At 39.4% G+C, this 27069-nt stretch overlaps 1 protein-coding gene across 2 annotated transcripts in view; it reads left to right on the top strand.

Annotated features, from left to right (window-relative positions):
• Positions 1–17525, top strand: part of LOC109991172 (protein unc-13 homolog C) — a 101437-nt gene extending 83912 nt beyond the window's left edge. For both annotated transcript variants that reach the window (XM_065953031.1, XM_065953032.1), the window contains 7 exons: positions 1174–1297; positions 1945–2004; positions 4010–4090; positions 7657–7804; positions 10809–10901; positions 13424–13583; positions 14509–17525. In XM_065953031.1, the coding sequence (XP_065809103.1) occupies positions 1174–1297; positions 1945–2004; positions 4010–4090; positions 7657–7804; positions 10809–10901; positions 13424–13583; positions 14509–14794 (952 nt within the window). In that variant the 3' untranslated portion in view covers positions 14795–17525. The remainder of the gene's footprint in view (positions 1–1173; positions 1298–1944; positions 2005–4009; positions 4091–7656; positions 7805–10808; positions 10902–13423; positions 13584–14508) is intronic.
• Positions 17526–27069: the final 9544 nt, after the last annotated feature.

Here is a 27069-nt window from a genome sequence, read left to right as displayed (position 1 = left end):
GCAGATGGGACAGGAACAGCATCACTTAACCATTATTAGCACTCGTCACTGTCTTTGCACATACTGCTTTACTGATGCTAAATTCATGTTGGTTACTGGTATATCAAAATTTTGTGAATCAGGCTCCTCGTCCTCACAGCAGCCGAGGCATAACACCCGCTTGTCGGCAGCTGCCTCGCCGCTATATTGGGTTTCGTAGAGATAGCCACGAATATCCGATTCGAGCACAAGACCTTGCTTTATCAACTAAAGCTAGTCCTGCATTACTTCCTATCCCTGGTCCATTCATACAGAGAGCTCTTGTATTTATCCAATTCTCAAGGTGTACCGGTAATTATTTGAGTTAAATTAACAGGTGTTACACACAGAGGGGAAGCGAGGTTTCATTGGAGGCTCAATAGCATATTTATTTACCTACGAAAGTTCAGTTGCAACTATTGTTCTCAATATAATGAATGCAACATAAAACATCAGTTTCTCTAACTTTTCTCATTAGAAGATGTTCATAGATTGCACTCATTCTAATTTATATCTCAGGGTTGTTTTAGCCCTGTGAAATATAAGGTAGCTTTATGAATGGGAAAGTAAGCTGCTTTATACAGAGCCAAACATTTTTGTGTTTGATTTCATTTCCACTTCTCGTCCTAGTTCAAGTTTGAAATAAATACGAGAGAAATTCCCAACATGACAAAGCAGCAGTTTTATTATTGTTTTTATATTTAATGCATTTATTTGGGGAAGGAATAGCCCTGTGTTTGCTGTGAATGTCGATTCGTGTAACCTAGAGACTGTTTTTTTTGTTTTGTTTTTTTACTTCTGAGGCATTCTTGGAGAACTGAAAAGATGATATTATGGTTCAGCTGAGCTATGGGAATTGCTCTCCACCATTTGTCAAAGAAACATTCAGGCCAATGTGGTATTAAAGGGAATCCTCTTAATGATATGGAAATACCAAATCCTTCCTCCTGTCTCTGAGACCCCGCTCGCACAATGGGCTGAGATTAAAGTATAAAGCTGCTGCATTCATTCTATGAATCACAGGTGTTTTTCTGTATTTAATCATGGTATTTGTTAAGGCACCATAAATTGGAGCCTCTGGTTGGGTTGGCTCACCTTGAGACGCTTGCGTTTGACTGTTGACCTGACGTATGTTCTTCTTTTGCTGCTTTGCAGTTTGATGTTATTTGCCAAGATTTGTGAGAAGACTGTGCTGAAACGAGTCCTCAAAGAGCTTTGGAAAATTGTGCTGAATACCATCGAGAGAACAATTGTTCTGCCTCCACTGAATGACCAGAGTGTGAGTTTGATTAATTATCTGTCCCTTTCCCTTTTCTGTTACTCTTTTCATCTTTTGGACTGCCCTACACCACCCTCCTCTTCTCCACCTGTTTCTCTCTCATTCCCTCCATCTGTTCAACTCTCTCTCTCTCTCTCTCTCTCTCTCTCTCTCTCTCTCTCTCCTGCTCCCTCACAACGCACAAATTACTGTACAGGAGATGAAACAACATGGCATCCCTAAATCCTCACACACACGTGGTGTGAATGTTTTGAGACTGTTAATCCTTAAGAGAGAAAGAAGCAGAATGATGTTTTACATAAACATTTTACATAAGAATATATATATATATATATATATATATATATATATGTGTATATATATATATATATATATAATTTTTTTTTGTCGAGGGAGGCATAAAAGTGTAGTTTAATTTGATCATGTAACACAGTTCTCAATCATTTTCCATCCCCTGTCATTTGGAGTTTCCTAAAAAAAACTGCAGCTTAAAGACACAATTACAGTAAAGATTATTTACGATGTCATCTCCTGTTGCTTAGTTTTCTTTGTAGAATCCTTTTACAATTTCATCTTTTTGGAAATTTAAATTTTTTTGTTGTTGGTTATTTTTTCCTTTTGACTAACATGATGTGTCTGTCCAACAGCAAGGAGCTCAGATGATATTTAATGCTGCCAAGGACTTGGGACAGCTGTCAAAACTCAAGGTAATGTTGTGGTAAATTTTAGGTAGGCGCTGCTAATCTCTGCTCACAAAACCTATACTGTCAGAAGCCTATAATGTCTGAGTCCAAAGGGATTTCACTGAGCTTAACAGGCGTGTTGTCATCTCAGTAAAACATGCATAATGCCTACACACACACTGACATCTGTACTTAGTCAACATGGATTATGTTCTGTATTGTCTATTTTACATAATACAGATATACTTAGATGTAATGCATCATATGAAACTCACTACAGACCCCGTGAACATATCTTTAAAAGCCTTTTTTAAGTTAGGCAGATATTCAGATATTTGAATACAATCAGTACTAAAAAAACATTGTACTGTAAATATAAAACAGATGTTCATTGTTTCTCACATCATTTAAACTACATGTAGTATGGATGAAAATATACCAATACATATATCAGTGAGAGCCTAATAGAGTACTTTATATAAAGATTTGGGTGGATGGATTTTGTCATAAGAGTGCATCTTTTACTACTACCAAAGCCTTTTGCATTGCATTGCAGAGTAGTGCAGTGTAACTCAGTGAAGCTCTAGCCAGACTGTTGTCTAATAGCAGAGGATGTTTAATCTTTCCAGCCCTGAGTTAGAGAGGCACTGGAATGGATCAATTATTCTGTGGTTTCACTTACAACTGTGGTATGACAGTACCTCAGAGGCGTACTTTAGCTCTTAGTCCTATGGGGATGCTAAGTGAATGTATATGTGTGTTTTTATGTTGGTGTGTTATTACATTGTGTTGTGTGGGGGATTATTTGAGGGAACTTCTGGCTATTGTATGTGTGAATGTCTCATCCCAAATAATTGATTTCGTTTATTATCCACTTGCCATTACGACTCATAATCTTCAGATCACTTTACTGAAATACTTTTCTCGGATGTGTGTGTTTATAGCTCAAATCAATTTGACTATCATAGTTGGTTAATTAGTAACATGATCTACTAGTTAAATATAACATTTTAGAAAGGGACTAACATTTCTATGTAGCCTTAATGCTACGACCTGTGACCACTCAAAATGGCTCGGATTAATGGGCCTGAGTCACCTTAGGCTCATTTTTTTTTTCCCTAAAAAACGCAGTTTGCATGAGCAGGTCTGACCATCCCATCCCTTGACCAGCACAAATCCCATTCACATATCTAGGATGGACTTGTTTGCCTTAACACGTGTTTTTTCAGCGGAAGATATCGTTATATTGTTAGGAATAAAGGCCATAATTCTATTGAACAATATTGTGTTATCAATCTAAAGAAGGGGTCTTTTTTTAATCAGATAACCAACATAGAATCCATTTGTATCCATCACCAGAGAGAAATATTTCTTCCAGCTTGCAGGCTTTAGTTGTTTGAGGCTCACCATGACATTGTTTTTGTGGCATGGACAGATGAACTGGAACTGAGTCAATACAAATCAAGTGGGCTCAGTGTAATCATGGCTTCCAAACAGACAATGTCTTACTGCAGGTGTCGATTGAAGTGGCTGTTTTGAAGTCCAACCCCAGCTCTTTACAATCTGTGTAGAACAGACTCATTGAAGATAAAATCTGTATCACATTCTGAATCTAAAATATGTAAATGTATGTTTCATCGCTGAATCTAATTTTAAGGCACAGGATGTAGATTTTTTTACAGTGCTGCTCATCCCTCTTATTTTGTGAACGTGTTGATTTAGTCTCAGTAACCCACATAAAGCTCATGTAGAAGTCCGCAAACTTGTGTACTCAATGTTTGCCGCCCTGTTTACACCGGTTATTTCATTTTTTTCTAAGCTGTTTTCAGCACTGCAGTTTGTCTATGCCTTATAAGGGAAAGATGTTTCAGCCACTGCAGTTTTTAAAGAAACCAACTGATAGTATTTTATCATCAGTTAATCTTGGACCACTGAGGGTCATTTCTATTCTTCTAGAAAGGTGTCATTACATTTATTAGGCATCTAAAACTATCATGTTCCTGTTTGACAAAATTTGATTTCCTTTCAGGAACATGTCATTCGAGAGGAAGCCAGAAGTCTGACTCCACGACAATGTGCAGCCATGGACCTCGTGCTTCCCACCATCAAGGTGAGTTTTGTGTCCATCATATTGTTGACTCTACTTTAAGAGTCACCTGGATTGCTAAACGTAACCTTTGAAAAGCAAACTAACATACATACATAAGGCACAGTAGAGCACAGTTAGGCAAATCAGCTTGAATAAGAATTGTGATTTACAAACACTGTTTTTGTTTTGTTTACAATTTCATAGCCTTTTTCTTATTACATATGAGGCCAACCTTTCAAATTCTTTGAATGACTCCCTGTAAGAGGGGGCTTCTGTCTCTCTCCACCCCGTCAATAAAATATGTCTATACACCATTTTGGCCATTTGGATCAGTTCTGCATTTCCAGTCTTTTACTATTGATGGGTCATCCATACATATAACCTGGGAGAGAATTCAAAATTGTCCCTTCTAATCCCTTTTCACAGATGTTGATTTGTTCCCAAGAGTTTCTCATCTTGGGGCATTGCCAGGGGCCGTCCAATAATGAGCCTTCTGAATTCTGACATTTCCAGCAGTCTGATGTGTGTTTATGGCCCTAGTGATGTAACCTCGGGGTGTCCGGTAAAAGCGATTAAGGATCAAAAATCAAACTCACTGTTAACTGGCAGGTTGTGGCTCACCTCATGAGCTTTGAGAGTTTATGGGAAGAAATGTTATCTTCTATTTACAGCATATGGGCTGATGAAAGCAGATGTCCAAGCATATGTATGGGGTAAGCTAAAAGGGAGAGCAGAAATGTTTATGCCAGATATTCACATATAGGAAAAGGAGCATTTACAGTACAGCTTTAACCCTTAAGGGAAAAATATTCCCCATATGTATATTTTATTTCATGTTGTGGACCATATATGGAGACTGTATATGCAGAGAAATATTCTTCAAACTGCAGAATTGTTCCCTGATGTTTCCTGATGAGACACTAAGTAGTTGGGAGAAGAAAAACATTTTTTTAAAAGCTTTAAAAGCACATTACTCAATGCCAGTTTAGAACCATCTAAGGATAATTCATAATCAGGAATATGGAAAGATGCCCAAAGCCTCTCAGCAGAAGAAAGTGTGAAATGCAGCACTGTTAATTTACTGCGACTGTTTGTTGTAAAGGGATATGGGACAATTTCAAGACCGAGCCTCAGTTCTACAGGGACAAGAGGAGAGTTATGGTGAGGTGCCACTGGGGGAACACTGCATCATAAAGTGCTGAGAAAACTAATTGATTCTGCCGTCTCCAAGGAAACTACCTGCAGGTTTTGATCAATCATGTCACTGGAACTCTTTTCATCAGTATTCCAATGAGAACAGTCAATTAACACAGTTCAGTAATTCCTCTGGAGAGTTAGACCAACCGATAAAGAAACACTATGCAGACAGTTGCAGATGGTTAGTTGTGTTGTAATTTTCATACAGCAGGAACAACAGCGACAAAATAGGAGAGATACATAAAAAAAAAAACACCAAAGGCAGTAAAGCCAACAGGCCTTCAGATTTGCACAAGCAAGGATTATCAAGTCCATTTAGGAAATAAGCCATACAAAACTGTGTATGGAAATAACAAAGCAAATCTATGTGTTTTTTTTTTTTTATCCAGACTGAACTTTGAACCTGTAGAAACTAATGGAAAGGACAATGTATAAATGGACTGATCCACAGAGGAATGCTATATGACCAACATTGTATGTAGTCCATTTAGTTTATTGCCAACAATGCACCATTTGTTCCTTTCTTTGAACTCTGGCCTCTGAGTGATTGTGGATGAAATGCAGCTGTTACACTCCCAACAAATCCAGCTTCATTATTTGAAGTATGATGTAACATGTTGCATATTTGACAGAAGATGCCAAGTTTTCTTCAAAAATCTATTGAACAATATCCATCTATTTTACCCATAATGCCAATAGTCCGATATAGTTATTATACTCTTTGTAGAAACAGTATGGAAGTACCTGTATGGAAGTAAATGAATCATGGACTGTAATCGAAGAAAAGACTAATGTCATGAAGACCAACACATGACCATGCAAAAAATGTAAAAATCAAGGAAGTAACGGAACAAGGAAAGTACGAAGGGAAAGAGGAAATAAGACAAGGAAGAAGACATGTTAGATACCAGTCTAGCAGGTAATTTGGCCAGAAGCAGGGGGGTATTTTGAGCATGTGAGGTGATTCTGGGTCGGCTGCTCTTTTTGCCAGATGGAATAAAGCATCACAGCTCAGCGTAAGACTTTGAGGATCTTCAACCATGTGGCGACACCTTCCTACACTTCCCAGACCTTGTTAGGGCCCGAGCACTCACTCACTCAGAGTGAGCGAGGACCCTCTTGAAACCCTAATGATTATTTAGTTTTGTTGCCACCATGAAAAGGTTAACAGAATTCACATTTTTCTTCAAATAGCATAATCCTAAACACAACATTTAAATCAGTTATAACCCTAAAAATACCTCAAAGTACAACACATGTAGACAAACAATTAAATATACACTAAAAGTATGAACTTGTACATATATTAGGTTCTTTTGATTATTATGTAGATTTTCTTATTATTATGGTCTGATAAAGTTTAGCTTCAGTCAACCCATTACATAATTGCATTTTGTATCTTTATCACTAATTAATTTTACAAAAAGAATATTTTTATCATTACTTATCCTATGCGTAATCTCGAGTGCATTATTCATCAACCATCAAAGATGGTTTTAAAATGATATTTTGAATGTAGAGTCTGTGATTTACTCTCTGTCTCTCGATAAACTCTACACATGACTCACTCTCCTCGTGCCAGATTATGTATAGTCCATGAGAAGCACGTGTTGGTCAAATTCTGTGACTCATAAGTCGTTAGTGAAGCAGAAAATAGGGCCTCCTACTGAGCTGAGTCAAAGTCACATGGCAAATCAGATCAGCACCCTATAGAGGCATCGTTCTATATTACTCAAATGTAACCTAGCTTCTGTTAACAATCTTGTATCTACTTTCTTTGTCTAGTGCCTCTGGGTTTTAAGATTTGTGTTTTTCACTTGCTTAACCCAACGTGCATGATAAACTAAATCAGCGAACACACCAACAACACTCATCACATCTGGTCATTTATTACACAGGAGAGCAAACCTAAACAACTTAAAGCAAAGAAACATAAAGGCTAAAAAGAGTTAAGACATTTCCATTCATCCTCACATCTTTTCCAGCAACGCTTCCTTTCTTAATAAGATCTTTCTGTAGTTATCCTCCCACTTTCCACTTTTGGGAGTGGTGACAGCATCTAAAAAGAAAGCAAAGCCTTGTCTGTCCACAGCTATCAGGCTTATCAACACAAATGTGCATTAACCATCCAAGCCGAGTTTCAGACTTAAATGCATACTAATTAGCTACAGAAGTGGCTATTAGTGCTGCCCCTTGTCTGATCTCTGTATGTGTTTGCTCCTCCTTGTAAAATGCACGCTGTCAGTGTAAGCCAAGGTTAGTCTTTCAGCCCACCATAAGCTACTTTTGTGTATATAATCAAGACGTTGCTACCATGTTGAGAGTTTTTTCCAAGAGTTCAGTCTACCTCAGGAAATGGTAAATCTATGCTCTATCTTTTTGTCCTGCAGCAATACTTCCATGCTGGAGGAAATGGGCTGAAGAAAACCTTCCTGGAAAAAAGCCCTGACATGAAGTCCCTCAAATATGCTCTCAGCCTTTACACTCAACCTACAGATGCCTTGATCAAGAAATATATATGCACCCAAACCTCTCAAGGTAAGTTGTCTCCATAAGGCCAGGCACAATTACTTTTCAGTACAGAGACTGAGACTAAATAAAAGCAATGTGCTATAAAGGCAAGAACTGACCAAGTGATTCTAAAAGAAGCGTAGCTAGTAAAAGTGGGTAGAAAGGCGTGAAAAGGCACAGATTGTGGATGCTTTTGTGCAGCACAGTAGCACCTCCACACACACTGTGAATGTAGTAAACATATTGAAGTAAACTAAATTCATAATGTATTTTTACATAACATTTCTACAGGCTTGTAACCACACCGACGCCTCTATTTGACTTAAGAAAGCTAAAAAGACCTTCACAAATGAATATTTCAATATAATGGTAGGTGGCATGGTAGGTGTAAGACAAGGCCATTAACAGCATGCTTTTTTGTAAATGGCCAACAGGCACAGCCTTTACGTGGCTGGGTTAACCTGAGGAAGCTACAGGTGAAACGCGTTGTTCACTCACAATAGAATACAGTTAAGTTATTTTCAGTGTGCCACGAATTTTTGAATTATTTTTCATAGCCTTTTTTTTTTTTCCCATGCCGACAATTAAATGTGAGTTGCATGTTAAACACTTGAAATAAAGAGGGATTCCTCTGTGTCATTTAACTTTGCACCGCAGGAATACCATAAGTCTGCTTTCCTTATACTCATTCACCTCTCGTACTTTTAAAAGGTGCTAAAGCACACGTGTGCTAAGTTATGTTCTGTGGACCCTTCTGCCCATAACCTTGGAAGCAGCTCTCTCTCTCTCTCTCTTTAAATAAAACCACATGAATGCACTGATTCAACAAGTTTGATACATAGAAAGCTATCTATACATGTACAGTATGTTCAGTGTAAATGTATAAATTCCCTATCGTGCATCCTCTCTCATCTTTCTCTCCGTCATCAGCGACCCACTTTAATGTGCTGTTGCCTCATCCATCCGTCTCCACTTGAAAAAATCATTTACACACTGATGGACACATCATGTGTCCGGAGAGATTTCGTGAAGGAATTTGGTCCTGTGGGGCAGTGAAGCTTTAAGCTCCTGGTTGCCTCAGTGTGTTCAGCCTTGTAGAACGGTACATAGGCAGTGCGGCAGGAAACAGAATGGTGATGGGAGAAAGCTAGTCAGCCAGGCAGCCAGCAGTCCCAACCAGTGTTCTTTTTCTCACTGACTGGCAGATGGGCTTAGGTGCACAATATTCCACTGTGTGCTATTTTCAGAAAGCTTGTTGCATTTCTGCTCATTCTCCATCGTAGCATCCCTTCCCCCCTCTTGAGTTCACACCATGTTGACGCTCTCTATCTGAGGTGGTCCAACTTGGTGTGTATAAGTGGATGTAGTGAGGTGGTTGATGTGCATCAGGTCAGTAAACAGAGTGGGGACGTGCTGACGCTTGATGAAGCACATAGGACACCATTTCATTAATCACCTCCCCCTGTGCTCTGGCAGTGACACATTTAGACCACTGCATGCTCTGGTCTATTTCTGCCAAGTGTCTTTTCCTGTTTATTTTTGAGGTCGGACAGCTGTTATATGCTTCAATGGAAATACAGTATCAAAACAAATAAACGCATCTTCCTTGACAGTAATTACATGTGAATACTTCACAGCTTTCTGTTTATTTGTCTCTTTGTTTGGGTTAAGTGTAAAATCGTGGTTTTATGTGAAAGAGCACAGTGGAAACCTTCAGTGAGCTTAGCTGCAACCCTGCAGTAATTCATTCCTCCCTCATCTGTTATATTCTTTGTTGTTTCCCCATTCTAAGTGCTGACTCTTCTCACCGTCACCTTTGTTTTATCTATTTCTACTCTCCTTTATCTTCAATATGTACCATCCATCTTACTCACCCCTCAAGTCCTACATGTCCAACAGGCTGTCCATTACTCTCTCTGCTGTGTGCAAGCATGTTTATTATTTCATGAAGGTGCTAGCAGTTTCTTGCCTCTGAATCCAACCAGAATGCTAAATTGTTTATTTTGTATTACATTATTTCCTGCCTATAGCTGAACTAAATGTGCGCTGGCATTGCTCTGTTAATTTCCCCAAAGTCCAAGGCTTAATTGTGCAGCAGAAGTGTTTGGTGTCCCTCCCCCTGCCTCTCAGGGCATCATTACAATAAATCAGGGGGCTTGTTTCTTCATTACCAGCTATAATGGGCACGACATGTTTGGCACGTATTGATTATCTATTGGATCAACATGCCCATCCATTAACCACACCGGCATGCTGCCTTCCAGTGTTCAACATCTGTTTGTACCCGTTTGGGCGAAACACAAGGCCATGATGATTAGAGGCAGGACGCCCTGCAGCAGGCAAATGAGACACATGGTCAGCAATCAATTCAAATTGTTTCCTGGCAACAACGTGTCTCTATGTGATTGAAACCGTCGTGCTGACGTAACCGTGCAGGGTGTGATGCCCAAAAGCGCATTTCCTCCTTGACACTGTGTTTTAGTTTCCTGTCGTCCCCTCTGTACTTCCCTTCTGATGCAATGTTTTTATCTCCGCTTGTCTGCACACAGTCAAATCTGATGTTTTGTTTGTATTTCTGTCGATGGAGCAGTTTGATGGTTTTAATGTGTTAAAAATTATTGATTTATTGGATCCCTTTGCACCATCTGCCTCCTCCTTTGCCTTCAAACCAGGCAGATTATTTCATGTTGCTCTCTTTCTTCCTTCTTGTTGTTCTCGTTTAGCCTCAAGCTAAAGGAAACCCTCACTTTGCTTACTGCTTGGGGTGAAGTCAAGTCTCCTCCCCTTGTGTTTAGTTTTTTGACACACAGCAAGGTGTTGCTCTTCGGATCAATATTTGGATTCCTCATCTAGAAAAAAAAAAGCTGCACCAACAGTTTTGGATTGGGTCCTTTCATACTCTCTCTTCTTTGCTTTTTTTCTAATCTCTCTATTTCTCTCCTTCACTCCATCCCTGCCACTCCTCCATTCTCTGTGATTTTCCTTATGCCTCTCTCCAATTCTCCTGTTGTTGTTTTCGGTGTGTGTCCAGGTCAGTCATCCAACGGGTCGGTGGGGGAGGTGTCAATGCAAGTGAATCTCATCTCTCACCCTGGTACCGGAGAGCACAAAGTCAGCGCGAAGGGTGAGATTTCCCTCCACTCAGTCGTGCTTCTTGTTATTCCTATTCAACTGTATCACACCTGCAAAAGAATCAGATAGATCTTGCAGCTCTTCACATCTGAGCAATAATGACGCTGGGAACAAATCATTAGGATTGTTTGGTTTTGGTGCTACCTTTGGAGACAAAAAAGAAAATGTGCATCAGAGAGACTGAGGCTTAATTTAAGGTAATACACAGAAAACCATAGCTAGTTTGTTGGTTGGCATGGGCTTTTGTAAAGATAATCATGGTGAAATAAAATAAGTCCTCCAGCAGGTCAGAGTACCATTTTAGTTAAACCGCTAGTGTCAATGTATTTCCTTATTTAATACTTTATTCTGCTTCTTGCAGAAGAAATTATGCTGATTCTGATGTCATTACTTTATATAACTTAAGTGAATTTTTATAATCCTACACTTGTTGATCTTCATTTACTTTATACCCCAAAACTGCGGTGTTACAGCTCCAAATCAGCCCAGATCAATAACATGACTGTGTGATGTCCAGTCAGGTTACATATGAAATGTTGGCCACGTTATTGATAATGAGTGACTAGTTACCAGTTACTACTATCAAAAAGTAACTGAGTTACTAACTGAGTTACTGCATTATAAAAGCAACTAGTTAGTTGGTAAAGTAACTTCAGCATTACTCTGTTAGCTTCAATCCTCGTATTAAAGAGCCCATATTCTGCCCTTTTTGGGGTTTGTATATTTAATCTATGTACCTACTTTTGTACGTTCACAACAGCTAAAGTCCGAAAAAAGTGTCTGTTTTCATGAACTGCTCCCCCTTGCTCCCTCTATACTCTGAGTCCGTCAGCTACACTCTGTTGAGCCCACACTGTTAGACCCCACGTGGGCCAAGTCTGCTCTGATTGGTCTGCCGATCCGCTCTGTCGTTATTGGTCAGTTGCTCAGCGCGGTTCTCTGAAATGTCCCGCCTCTTTTACCATATTGGGAATGCAGCCACTGGCTCTGTCCGAGGGGAGCATAAACATTAGCACCTTAGCACTACTGTGCTACCGCAGGCTACGGCATATCGTGGGCGTGCTACAAAGGTTAATGAGCGACATGAGCTGCTGGGCTTGCCACAACGAGCCAATGGGCTTAGATCAGTGATCTCACACTGACAATGATGTCGGACTGACAATTTTTTATCGAGAGGGGCTAGAACCGAGCGTTACGTGCAGCTAATGCTACAGCTAACATGAGGACGTAGGAGAAGCCGCGTTTCCGCGGACTTTGAATTTCTGCAAATAGATGTGCCTAAACATGCACAGGACACTTGGAAAACACACTAAAGAGCATATAAAACCAGAAAAAGCATAATATGGGACCTTTAATGTTCACATGATTTACTGATGTTGTGGCAGAATTGTGCTGTGACATCTCGCACATTAAAAAAACACTGTAGTCATTTTGAATTTGAAGGTATTTTACTAAATAGATCTCTAAAGGCAAAAGATTCAACAGTTGATATGAAGCATGTCGCTGACAATATGCCTACCTATAGACTGACAGAGTCTATAGTCGGGCGGCTGTGGCTAATTTGGTAAAGTCAAAGTAGGCAGTGATTTAAATCAATCCGGCTGTTTGTATGGAGTGTCTCCTACTTGGTCTGCTGAGCTAACATGAGCCACACCTGGGTCTCCGATGTCTTCAGCACTGCGTTCTCTAGACGTGTGTTGTTGTTTGGCTTGGTGTTTCGTTCTTATGAGATAAGTTTTCCTTCCTACACAGGGACTAGCCTAAAACTCACTGCTATTATCCTTGAGACATTAACTGGAGCAGGTAAAAATAATATCAGTATCAGCTCACGGCTGAATGATCACCTGACTGCGTTTGTTGACTGCGCGCAACTTTCTTTCTCCCTGGATGCTACTGCGCTGACGTTAGCGTCTCCTCGCCTGCTTGTTCCCAGCTGTTTCATAAAGTAACAAGTCACTTTTAAATGTCAGTGATTGTAACAGCGTTATTAAATCTACAAAGTCACTAAATACGATACTAGTTAATAGTAGTGGCATTACAGTTAATCCCAACACTGACCATATATGGAGGTTTCTATTAAAAATTTCTGTGAGTGATTTTCTACATTTCTGAAACTGTGCTGTGGTCAGTCAGAGACACGTCCAATAAGTGTCGCTGTCTCTCCCTCATGGTAGAGTTATGCCTCTTTAAAATCTTCTTCAAATAAATTCTTGCAGTTTTTATTTGCTAGCACTGATATCCAAAGATGTTTACCAATAACCTTCCAGATAAGCGGGAATGTTTCTGCTATCAAGTTCTGTTTTACTTCCTCTGACAGTATCTCTGCACAATATAACATTTTCTACATTTAGCCAGTCATCTGTGGGAAAAAGATAAAAATGCTCCAAAGTTAAAAAAGAAAAGAAATGGACCAGTAGTTCTCAACATCAGTGTTTGCATAGTGTTCTTTTTCTGCACTTTCTTCTAAACTTTATCTAGGATGACGCTCATTCTTATTTTCTCTGCATTCCTCAGTGGTCGCAGTCAACAACCTCATCTGGCAAACCAATGCCATGTTCCGGCCGTTTGTAGAGGTCAACGCCGTGGGACCCCATCTGGCTGACAAGAAGCGCAAATTCAGCACTAAGACCAAGAACAACAACTGGTCCCCAAAGTACAATGAAACATTCCAATAGTGAGTAATTGTTTTTTCTATTGGTGTTAGTTACAGATAGTAAGGATTTCAAAATAATGTGTTGCATGCTGCACCTTGTATGCTGCTGTACCTTTCACCTAGTGTTCATTACGCCATCTGCACACTATAAAAGAGCCTGCAGCAACCTTTATACAGTACCACATAACACTCTTTTATTCCATACGCCCCCAAATCCTTCCAACTGTTCTAAGCATTAAATAGAATCCGATTTCTTTACAGTGCTTCTGCTCATTGCATTGAAACTTCTGAGGGTAGTCAAGAGACTGCTTCAGCGAATCTAAAGACTTGTCCCCTCTTTGACTCCACTCTTCTCCAAGCAGAGGCAGCTAAAGTTACAGAGTTTGAGTGATCTTAGAGTCGGAGCAGCATCAGTGTGATCAGTGCAGGCCTGTGTGCATAAAGATGCTGCTGCTGCTGCTGCTGGCACTCTCATTTGATTTTTGAGAGGCCATTTAGTTGCTTAAGATAATTAGAAAAACCTCTCTCTGGGTTATGGCTTGATTTAATATACACATTTGGTTAACCAGAAAAACCTGATAGAATTGTCTTAAAGGTTAGAGAGATAATAAGCAGTTGTTTCTAGGGAAATGCCCCTCCAGCCCCCGACTAACAGACATGATGTGTTCAGCTGTATACAAAGCCAAATGTCAGTGTCCAAAAGCTATTGGTTTGTACAGTGATTTCCGACAAAAATAAAGTATGCTGAAGCCAGCTTGGTACACCTTTATGTCACTCACAACTTACTCTATGAATCTCAACCGTAATAATGCGGTGAAGCCTCCATTTCTAATATTGCTGCTGATTAATAGTTCAGAATTCAGGGAAACTATTTCGAGTGGAATAAAAACCTTTTGTTTTTGTTTTTACTCTGAAGATTGACCTTTCTAATCTCTCATTGTCCCAGTGTTCTCAGTAACGAACATGGCCCTGAGTACTACGAGCTGCACGTCTCGGTTAAGGACTACTGCTTCGCCAGGGAGGACCGCGTCATCGGCATGACAGTCATCCAGCTCCGAGAGCTGGCAGACACAGGCAGCTGCTCGGCCTGCTACCCCCTGATGAAGAGCATCTCTATGGACGAAACTGGCCTCACCATCATGAGGATACTTTCTCAAAGGACCAATGATGAGGTGGCCAAAGAGTTTGTGCGTCTCAAGACGGACACACGATCGACCGAGGAAGTGTCGTAATATGAAGCAAACATGCAGTATTAAAAGAGTTGTGTTGTCTTAAGTGAGATAAAAAAAAGAGCAGTAGCAACAGTTGTTCTTACTGGATAGAAGATAAGAGAAAGAGATTGTCCAAAGAGAAGTGGAGGAGGCCTACATGTGGCAAAGCAGCGAGACAGAGAGAGAGAGAGTTGTGTTTGTTTGTTTGTTTTTGTGCATGTGCGTAAAACATCTGTTGGAATGTTCATTTTAAAACTACAGTATGTACAAGTGTTTACTTACCGTATGCTTACTATTAAGTACTATATTCTACAGGTTATGTTAAGGGGACATGAAATACCTTTTGTACAACATTTAGTCTTTTTGAACAGAGATTTGTTCCAATAAAGTGCCAAACCAGTGAAAAAAAAGAACAAAACCAACGTATATGAATTATGGTGAACTTAGTATGTTTGAAATTTGCTCGATTATTTTGTCCGGTGTAAGTCATTTTCTGACCGTGTGGCGTTTTGATTGTTGCAAAGTCTTTCATTTTGCACCCTCGTTTTTTGGCTTCACGTTCTTCCACACAGCACTGTTGTGCATGTCCTCTTCTCGGTCATGTCTCTCCCATGATTCCAAGGTGACCACCGAGCAGGGCCCTGTCCCCTTGCCTTCAAACTGTTTGTATTTTAAGTCAACCTGAAAAAAAAGACCATGTTTTTTTAAATGGCGATGACTGCTATGTAAACCTTCATAGGTGTTTGTAATTTTATAACCATGACAACAATGACGACAGCCTCCAGTGCTAACAGTCTAAGCAGAAAGGATGGAAATGTTTCTTTTCTTCTGCTTTTTTTTTTTTTTCCTTCTTTTGGGCCATCAGCTTCCAGCCTTTCTGAATGACCACTGTGAACATGAGCTCTGGAAGGCAAGCTTACATGACATTGCTTACAGTTTGATATTATTGTTTCATATTTTCCGATAACTTTGTTCCTGATAAACTGCCAAAGTTATATAAAATATTTGTACAAAAGCAATCCATTACATGTATGAAGCTATATATGTACATGTGATCAATTACTTTTTCAATGCTAAATATTTGATTATCGATAGGGTGGTACTAAGACTTTATTTTTTTTATTTCCTGTGAAGATGTTAAACAATATGAAAGTTGCACATGTTTCTTTACACATCATTTAAATCAGCTCATTGGAATTATTTTTCTTCATAAAGGAAAGAGTCTAACATTTGGTAAATATGCAACATTCCTATGTATTGCACTGATGGCGAATTGTATGTCATGTAAATATATTTAGTGAGATATTGTACAAAAGTCTACTTTTCTTCAATGTGCATAAAGTATGTGCAAATGTGTTAAAACATCTGGTTCATTTTGAACAACTTTCAAGCAATCGTTCCTCTAACCTTTTCCATTTTTTAAGCTTAATTATGATCAAGGGGCCATATACAGAGGATGCATAACTACTTCTGGGGAGAAGCGTGTTTGCAAAGTTTGCAGTTGTGTCTCTTTGATGAGTAACAGTCTTGGTTAGTAGAACTGTCCACATTATGACAAAGTGGTTGCATCCAATGGCTGTGTCAGAGCAAACCTGAAAACCAATCAATGCTCTTACAGTATATAAAGGTAGAGTCAGTAGCATTGTTTGTTTCAGCTTGTAAACACAACATTCAAGCCCCCTCCTCCTGGGCTCATCGCCCCCAGAAGTGCACACTCACTGTAAACTGTGTATGTTTACTGCTTTTACCTACACTGCAAACTACTATACGCTAGCTCAAACTAACCAATGATGTTTGGGACCTGCCTGTCCAACATAAAGCAGGCCAAATCCCCATCCAGGTCTGAAAGTAAACATAAGGTTCAACTTTGCTTTGGAAAAAGCTTTTATCCGCGTGGTGTCTCGCTTCACTATGATTATATTTTCTCTTCTTTGCTGCTACATCCATGTCCAACATGTATCCTAAACTCACCTGCACGTTGTCATTGGCTGGGGGAAATACACCAGCTCCCACCAAGAAACATCCTGTGTCAGCTAAAACACAATAAAAAGTCAAAATCCAGGCAAAGGACAGACACTCTGCAGACACAGTCATCACCACATATATATGGAGGCCTATAAGTGATGATTGAGTGGCTTTACTTTTTATTTTTTGGGGAAAAGCTACTGACTCTGTCTTTTATTTTTAAAGTGGACATTTTTCTCTAGAAGTGGGTATGATGTGATGAAAACAATCACAACCCCTTTAAAACATTTAGAATGTTTTTATAGTACACAAACTACAGTATGCTAGAGTATGCTATACATGCTTTATGAAGCATGACACGTCTATGAATTTCTGAGAGTAATGCTGAGCAGTCAAGACTGTACCAACTCTGATCCACCAGAACCCAAGCTGTAGTCTCTGTTATTTAAGCATCCTTTACTATAAAAAACTTTGTGCCTACTTTACCCACAATGCAACTTGTCTCAACCAAGTTCATGGACTGTTGTGCTATCAGCAGCCAATGTAGGTAGCCTCAAGTTGCTAGCCTCAAGATGAAATAGGAAGCGGGTTACAGAGGTCTGGTAAACTCACTTCTTTCTACTCTTCCAGATTATTTTCTCTCCACAAAACATATTTTGCTTTCTTTTGGGTCACATTTTAAGATTTAAACGCCAAGGTCTAAAATAATTGTATGCCTTAATTTGTTGATAATTCCTTGGTAGAATAAAAAAAAAAATAAAGCCATCACATTTTGCACCATTAAAAACATATCTAAGGTTTTTCCTGCATTAAAGCTGAAAATAGCATTCAATTGCTAAATGCAAACATACAAGATCAAATGTTCCTCAGATATATCCTCATTTTGAACTGCCTGAATAGATCTTTATGGCATTTTAAAGAATCACTGAATTTGTTCAGAGGATAGGAATAGCTATAACCATTTTTAAAGATCACTTTTCAAATACTAACTTAAGTCCGTCACAAAGGCAACAATATAACTGTCACCAGCTAACTGTGGGAATAACTGAAATAGTCAATACGTTTTGATAATTTTAAGTTACCAAATCAGAATTTGTCTTCTTCCTCCCCAACTACTGTGTAGAAACTTCATGGCATTGTCTGCACACTGTCTGAGATGCTTCCCTTATGATGTTAAGTCTTTTGAAAGCACCTGCAGATTACTTCCACAAGATAAAATAATCCTTTGCACTAAACATGAACGCTTTACTTTGTCAAAGTTTCTCTATTTTTGTGATTTCATGGTGCCTGAGATGAGTGTTTTCAGATCAGTTATGCTCTACTTACTGTCAGTCATTCAACACCCACGGGAAGAACTGCACGACTGTGGTAGAAATTAATCCCTCAACAGCATGTCACCTGCCAAAACTTTTAACGCCCGTGTTTATGTCATTTCATTTGGACCATCTGTGTTACTTCAAATGGCTGAAAGTTACAAAAATCTGTGTTAGAATTTAAAATCACACATATTGAGATTATAGACTGTATACAATGTGGACACTGCGTCACCATCTCGTCCACAAAATTGAAGCCAAAATACTCGTGATGGCTGCTGACATATTATACTGGTGATGCCATGTGGAGCCTCATGCAGAAGGGATCCAGCTGGTTGAGCCGCAGAATCCATGTCTGGCTCTTCCACAAAAACAAAACAGACATTTAACTTGCTGACCAAACAGCAAAGATCCCTCAGGTCAGTACAGTCCAAAGCAGAACAGATTCATGTGTGTCTCTGGAGCAGACACTCACAGTTATAAAAAGGGTGATGGTACTTGTGATGCTGGGTATTTACTGTATGATTTCAGGCTGATTTAGACCTGAGTTCTGAGTTGTACGACTAATGTTGAATTGCTGATTTCAGTCCGGTTGTGTCGCACTACAGCCTCCATACATGGGGCGTGTGCTCTAACCACTGCGCCACCAGTGCCCCAAAACGTATATTTTTTAAATTAATTAAATCATAACATTATTTTATTGTATTTTATCTTTACATTTAATGTTTATCAAAATGTATTATTTTATCGCTTTGCTTTATGATGCTCTGCACGCCTCTCTGTTCACTCTGTTGTGGATTAATCCTGCACGTTCATATGTTTCGGGCAATGGCTTTTCCCATTTTGCTGATTTGAGATTATCAAAATGTGCTTCCTCAAAAGTTACCAGCTTTACCAATAATTTTGTCTTCAAAGATTATAGAAGTGATCATTGAAAGCCGATTATTCTAGCCACAGGCTGTCCCCTTGGTGCCACACAGTGAAACTAATCACCTGGAACTAGGATTAGAGGACCCGGCAAAGTAAGTCCATTTGTCAGTGTCACCATTTTGTCTTTTTTTTTTTTTTTACAGCGGTACTCCCTCTGAAGCACAGAGATAGAAAGAAAAAAGCAGGTCTTTGAGGGAGTGGTGAAGACAAGAAGGAACTACAGAAGAGACCAAAAGTGCTTTAAAGAAGATGACAGGAAATGTGAGAGGTATGTTTAGTCCTGAGCTTAATGATATTCTCTCAAATGGACATGATGACACTTGTGTTTAAAAAGTAATCCACAGTGATTTCAATACTGATATAGAATGATACATTTGTTGTGTGTATTGCTATTTTTAACTTACAATGTAAAGCATGTTTCTACTTTTCTATATTTATGTTCACAGATAAGTTATTACTAATGTCCAACAGACAATTTTCTCTGCAGACATTTTGACATTTCAAAGCAGGCATTTCTGACATTTCTTCTAGCAAATGATGTAAAGATTTCATTAGCCAAACTACTTACTCAAAAATATACACACATACAAATTAAAACAATCTTTTTTACAAGCTCAAATACCTTAAAGCTATACTGAAATGTTAAATATGCTTGAATTGATTTATGAGGATAATAGGAGTCATACCAGTTCATAGCAGTCCCTTATAGCAATGGCTGTGCTGCGAGTGGTTGCTTTAGCAAATGTTAAAAATTGTAAAGTAAGAAAGCTAGTCTGTGTTGTATCTCCTTATACTACCAAATGTTGGTTAAACGTGTAATATTAAATCTGTCTAAAAATGTAATTGTGAAAGAGACAATCCTTGTCAATGGGTACTTTCCACGTTACCACCAGCCTGTTTTCAAGTCACATTAAAATTTTGCAAACCTGCAAACTTCAGTAACTGCAGATGGCACTTGGAGGATATTAAGGAATGATGGTAAATGATCATTGGTGTAACTGACCAATGCCATACAAGATTGTATACATTGTACAGTAGATGATTTAACAGCATGAACTTTAAGAGCAGCTACATACCAACAGCTACAGTTTAATAGATGTATGAAAACTGGATGCCATTCTGAAATTAAGGTCACAAAGAGCAACGTCTAACATCAGCTCTGAAGAATATAATATCATAGAGTACAAACGAACAAAGCAGGAACAGTGGTGATTATTCCCTAGGAAAAATGAACAGGGCGCCCTCTAACCAGCATTCATCACCTTAATAATATAAATGAAAGTAACCATTATCAGCATTTTGAGGGGGCACTTTATCCTTATCTTTTGATGTATTATGTCAGAAACTTAAGTAATGATCCAATGTCTTGCTTTTTTTCCCCTCATTCTTTCATTCACTCGGATAATTCCTCTTTATTCTCTGATGACTTTGACAAACTTTGGTTTTCACAGGAATAAGGCATGCAATGCTTAGCAGTGCAATGACAGTGATTGCTGTCAGATAATGTCCTATTAGGGAGGTGTCCTACCGTCATTGCAAAATGTGCACATTTGAGCCTCTGCTGTGGTTTAAACTTTGTCAGCCCTCAGGGCCCCCTTACTGGCCTGGGGCCCCTAGCAGTTGCCTGCCTTGCATGTTGACAAGCAGCACCTCTTGGCATGAAAAGAATATATTTTAATAAATACACTGTGATAAATGTGACCTTAAAATCACATCTATTACACTTGAATGTGTCTGAAATGTTGATTGAATTATATTACAAGAAATTGCATCATGTGTTTTTGCAGAATACCAACTGCTCTAATTAACTCTCAACACCTGATACTGTGTGTGCTAGTCTTGGTGTTGTATTCTTTTTCCTTTTCTGAGCCATTTACGCCAGTGATAGCAGCTTATTTCCTCCCCATGTAATTAGATTAAAAGAAATAGAAGAGAAAACGGTAACACTTTAAAAGAGCAACATGTAGCAGAGAGAGGAAACACTCGCTCTTTTAGTCCCAGATTGGAGGGAAAACTGAGAAAAAAAATGAACTTGACTCATACCGCAGTAGAGCTGCCAAGATGCAAAATTACATCAACTCTGACTCCCACAACCTTGACCTCTCATTTGCATATTGTCAACTCCTCCAGGAATTTTTAGTCATCAGCTGCTGCGCATTTCAAAGGACACACTGATGCTCGGCAAATGAGGATCTCTGAGAAGGAGCTTGGTGATATAATTTATGGTAAAATGACAACCTTGTTGTTAACCTCATGGTTAGGGGGGTTTTGTGTGTGTGTGTGTGTGTGTGTGTGTGTGTGTGTGTGTGTGTGTGTGTGTGTGTGTGTGTGTGTGTGTGTGTGTGTGTGTGTGTGTGTCTGGAGAGTAGTCGACCTATGCAGCTCATTTCTCTTACTGATGATCCTCTGGATTATGTACTAAATGAAGAAGACTAGATGTAATCCAGGGCTGGCTAATTGAGTACATGACAGGAGGATAAAACAGCAGTGAAGCTCAACAAGAGGAGGATACATTAACCAGAAGTTATGGGCTACAGGAACTGGTCCATCTGCGTGATAATGCAGTGCAGCCAGCTGTTCTGAATGAGAAACAGTCTGACATACTTGAAGCACCATACCTAGACTTTTCTGTGTCCTTCAAAGCAGAAGGCTGTTAATCTATCAGGGGGAGATTGATGAAGCTCACCTCAAGGGAGAGATACGTCATTCACAGCATGAGATCCAAACCAATGCATTTTATATAAAATACAAATGTCATACACAAGTAATGAAACCGATTATAACTGTTTCATGTCACTGCCGAATATAATATCATACAACCATGCCCAAGATGAAGGAGATACAGTTTTAATGCTGTGTTTTTTTTCACATTTTAACATGTTTATTAAAATGCAATAGGAACACAATGCATCATGATGCAGTACAATATTAAAGCACCAAACGACATAGTAGCCATATCATATGTACTATCATCTGATCCATATAATAAAACATAGCAAGTAATCACTTCTCAAAAAGGAAAGAGCCAGGTTGCAATTATTCTGAATATGTTTTTGCCAATTGTTTTTTGCATGCAAATGGATGTTGTTTTGATTATGTAAAGATATGGATTACACGTGTTAATCTTTCAAACATTTTATGACCTTCAGAGCAAACAACACTCGACTGTGTTTTATTCTCAGCTTGAAGGTCAACATTTGAAATGAAAATGTGTACATGCTGAGAATATTTGATGATATATAGATTGATTTATTAGTCAGTGCCACAGTAACAATGAATGATGGCTAAGGACACACACAACATGAACCCATATAATACAGTTAACAAATTCTAAATAACCAAGCGAGTCAGGATTATACAATCCCATTGTGTAGATTTTATTGAGGAGACCAGACCATATAATGTGTGACGTGTATTTAATGGTAAAGTTTGCCCCATGTTCCATCTGTTTACATTGAGGAGGCGGAGTTTATGACCTATACTGCAGCCAGTCTGCAGGGGGGGCTCTTTATCTTTTGGCTTCTCTTATCTCCCACTCTTGTCCTGTCCATTCTTCATACAGTATACATGTTTCAAATTGCCCCCCCCCCCCCCCCCCCCCCCTCAAATATATGGCCCTATTGTTACTATCCAGTGGGTTTATCATTGCAAATCAATAAGAAACTTCAAACAATTTCAAAGATTCCCACTATTTGCAATGATCAAATACAGTATTATTACATAGAAGCGAATATTGGGACGCTATAGTGTCTGAGACTGACAATGTTGTGTCTGTTTTCCAGAATTAGATCTTTTCAAAGATATACAAAGGCCCAACCTAATGGAACCCAGCCAATCATGAGTGTTATTTTACACCTGTGTTTGAAAAGGGAAATGTCTGCTGGGAACACTGTGAGGAGCTATACCTATACCTATACCTATACCTATACCTTATTTTCTTACTCCTCAGCCTTGAAAGCGGAGTTCCCAGGTGGATCCACACAGATTATCAAGCATCACAGTGACAAGACGTCCAGGCCTGTGCTGCATCACCCCCCACACACACACACCCACACCACCACCACTACTACCACCACCACCCTCCTCTACCTCACTCCTGACTGCTGCTTCTTCTTTTCTCCTCTCACTGTTTTAATAAATCATCAGGACAATCTGTCTGAAGGTTTGTGTGTGTGTACCTTTACAGTGTGTGTATAGTATACAGCATATGTAGTAGGAAATATGACATTGCGTGACCTGAATATGGCTGCCCCATGAACTACATACTGTATATAGTATGTGCCTTTAAGTATGTGTCCTATGGGTGCACACTCACCCTGCCCTTTCTCCCCAACCAATCTGGCTGAGAGTAATTACAGCTCTGTGTGTCTCGGTGGGCACACTCCTCATCCCGCCATTAAACAGAGGAAAAGCTAGTCGACACAGCCACTATGGAGAGGTAAGAGCCAGCCATTAAACTGCAGAGGTGGACGCTGTACTTGTTGAACACCAAGTAATGCACCCCCATAGAGCCACAAGGTGGGATCTTACCGTCATTACACACAGCAAGGGATTGCTGACACGACCTCCGTCACTGTAAGCAGGACAACAGTGCTGCCATTTCCACTCTGATGGATGAGATGTTGAACTGAACCATGACACTGAGCAGCCAACCGTTAGCGTGTCGTTGGTGCAAACAACGTCGTAATTGCTTCTGCTGGTTGACATTTTTATAGCAAACACACATGATGACAAGGCAGGAGAAAACAGGATTTATTTCCTTCTGTGATACAGTCATCTGGGTCTAGTTTTCAGTTGACTGCACGCAGTTTCATTTTGCAGCTTTTGATTAAAAGGAAATGCCGGCATCTAGGATTTGATCACCACATCCCTCAATGGCAAATATATCTTTTGGATTCGACAAATCATTACATTTTAAAGCCAAGAACTCTCCTATGTCTATCAGGCATTTTAGAAAAACAGCTCATACTGGTCCTTGATAGAGTAAATATCTGCAATCCGTTGTTTGCTCCAGAGCTCAGGGGTCCCTAGCCTGAATTATTTGTGTGTTGCCCTTAAGTACTTTGAAGCTGAGGTAAATAAATTATCTACTTGGTTTTGTCTCCTCTTTCCTTTTTTACTCATTGTCTTTGCCTGAAGAATAACAGCCAGAGTTGAACTGGGATACATTTTTCTGCTTCTGTCTTCAAGGGGCCACTGAAACAGCAAAACACAACAGAGGCATAATTTGTATTCCTTACTCATACATCACCTCCATGATTTCAAACTGAGAACAAAGAATGTAGGTAGCACAGCAGGCATCTATCCCAGCGCATCTTTATCTCACAGGAGTCCAGAGAAGAACTCTTCATGCCGATTGAAGTATACGACAGTGTTTATTCTTCCTGCTGCAGTCAATGAATGCAGGGCTTATTTATTTATGAGTAAAAACAAATGTTTTCCATGTTATAAAAAAAGATGTATGACTACCAGAAGGATGCAGTGTGTTCTATAATATACAGCTCCAGGACTCACATCGTCTTACATCGTGCTGACAGATGATTAGCTATAGGGGGCTTTGTCAATGATAAAGATTACGATCCCTGCTAACACAAACATCTCTTTAACTATAAAGCCTGTAAGCATTCACATTTACAGTGAACAATAATTTATGTGCAACAATGCTTTGTGGGCAGCAGGAGCTTGGAGCACTGCAGGAAGCAGGTCTGAGAGAAGGAGGGAGGAGAGTCCTCCAACAAGGCCATCTGTTCATGTGTAATTACAGCTCTGGGCCTCAGTTGGCTCAGTCTGAATCCAGGTCCCCTGACCGACCTATAGCCTGGCTGAGAGGTAAATGCTGGCTCTACCTCCTGCATCGCAGCTTACATGGTTTTAAGTCGGAACCAATCTTGTTAAATACCTTTCTAGCTGACCAGGATTTGAGGATGAGGGAAATCCGAAAGGGAAGAAAAACATCATCAACATCAGCCCCCCCCCCATTTTCCTGCCTTTAATGATTGTCATGCCACATCAAATGATGAGTGGCATGACAGCTTTCCAACAGAGTGAGGGTAAATGGCACGTGGAGATTCTTGAATATATGTGCAGCCACACCAATCCACCAGCAATGTGACATAACGTCATAGAGTGGAACATTATTCTATATGCAGGCACTCAGCCATAGCTGTTGCACAGCGACGGTTGTGCTATTAATCATAATCACTGGAATAGCAGCACCTTTCACACTTCACTCACACAGTTTACAAAACGCCTGTTAGTTGAATTGTGTATGTTTGTGTACAGGGCTAAGTACATATTTCTATATGTGTGTCTATGTGTGAGTTTTTGTGTTGTGACATGACTATTGACATTTTGGCAGGTTGTAAAGGTTCAAAAATAAGCCGTGACAGTTTAAAATAAATAACTTAATTGTGGCCACATCTCCCACTCTAACGATCACCAAGCAGGCAGAGATGTACCGCCCAGCTGGAAAACAGCTATGGCTCAGTTTTAACAGTGGAATGCCCAGTGTGTCCCTATTCATGTGCAGACTGCAGATCAGAGAGGAAGGCCTCATGGCAGATGGTCAGAGAAAGGCGTTTTATCACTTTCCACCAAAGCATCCCCCACTAAGAGACAGTAGTTTCTCTACGTAGACGTGTGGTGCTACAGCATCACCAGCCATTCGTTCTCAGTCTACAAGAAGTGATTTTGCACGTCAACTAAGAATAACAAAAAAATATTTTATTTGAAATTAAATGCATCACATTGACATAGCTTTTTTTTTGTTATTTTCCAGAGATGTAATCTTACCGTCTTTCTGAGCGCATATAGAGCAGCAAATAAACAATGTACTTGAGGAGGTAAAAACCAAAATCCAAGTGTGTGTTGGCAGAAACTTCAACAGACAGAATGCACATTTAACAGTATATCTACATAGTTTTTCTTTTTTACTACAGGTTGCCCTGCTAACATACTCCAGAGCATATTTCCTTCAGGCTATTTAACCAGATGTATGGAAGCATAAATCAGAACTAATCAGCTCAATCTGGATGTTCGAGACCATTTCACATTTTGACTGATGATTTATCTACTCACATACTGTGTGTTAAGGTATCTGCTTTTTACAGGCCATTCAGCCTTACTTGCTACTATTACATATGATAGGATTAGCTGCAATCTACCTAACTTGTGATGTTTTTTGTTTGTTGTATGTTGGTCACAAAAATTCACGTTATTTCCGAGAGCAACTGATGCAATAGATTGCACCCATTTCTATTCACCACAGCCACGAGAAGCCCAAGGCCAACTCTTGACCTAGAAATAATGTAAGTGTTTATATGATAGCAACATATTTTATTAACGAGAAGTACGTCTACTTGCCTTCGTGTCTGGAAGGGAATAAAGCTGTTTACACTGAAATTTCCCTCAAGTTATCCCCTCTAGGCATCTAGCTTAACAGCATTACCTTTTCACTGTCAATAAAGTTTGTATGGCTGCTGTATGGCACTTTTTCTTGAGAGAAAGACAAACAAATTAACTCATGTTTCCCTGATTTTTAAAAATATGTTGTCTCTAACCGATACGTTGTTGTCCGTCCTTATAATTCCATTTTATTTCTCCAGCCGGGTAACAATCATTAGGAATCAGATATGATCTGAATTTAATTTCAACAAATTTGCAAGTACTTTGTGCTTACCTGCAGCTTTGGTGTAGGTGTTTTGCTCAGACTTAAGGGTTTCTTAAATAATCACAGCTACTAAATAAGTCAAGCAGATGACTTTATTGAAATTTTCTCTCATTCCTAGATGGTTCAGATTGTTTATGGTGCTTTGGTTTACTGTATGCCACTGATTTAGAATATAACACCCAGCTCTGAATACTGAAAAATGTCAGGAGGTAAAGTACAAAGGCAAAAAAACCTTTGCTGTATACTGACAACTATTCTGTGTACACACAAATATTATGGTGTTTCAGTCAGACAGCCCTGTGATTTAAGGGTTACAGCTCATTGAACTGATCCGCATTGTATTGTCTAAGGAAGAGGATCGGTTGCCTTTACCTGCATTGAAAGACTTGATGATTTGTGGCACGCTGTGGTTGAGGTAT

The sequence above is a fragment of the Labrus bergylta genome, chromosome 3 (genome assembly GCF_963930695.1).
Source record: "Labrus bergylta chromosome 3, fLabBer1.1, whole genome shotgun sequence".
In the NCBI taxonomy this organism is placed as follows: Eukaryota; Metazoa; Chordata; class Actinopteri; order Labriformes; family Labridae; genus Labrus; species Labrus bergylta.
Note: the sequence above shows the minus strand (reverse complement) of the source record. Positions and strands in the feature narration are given on the sequence as shown.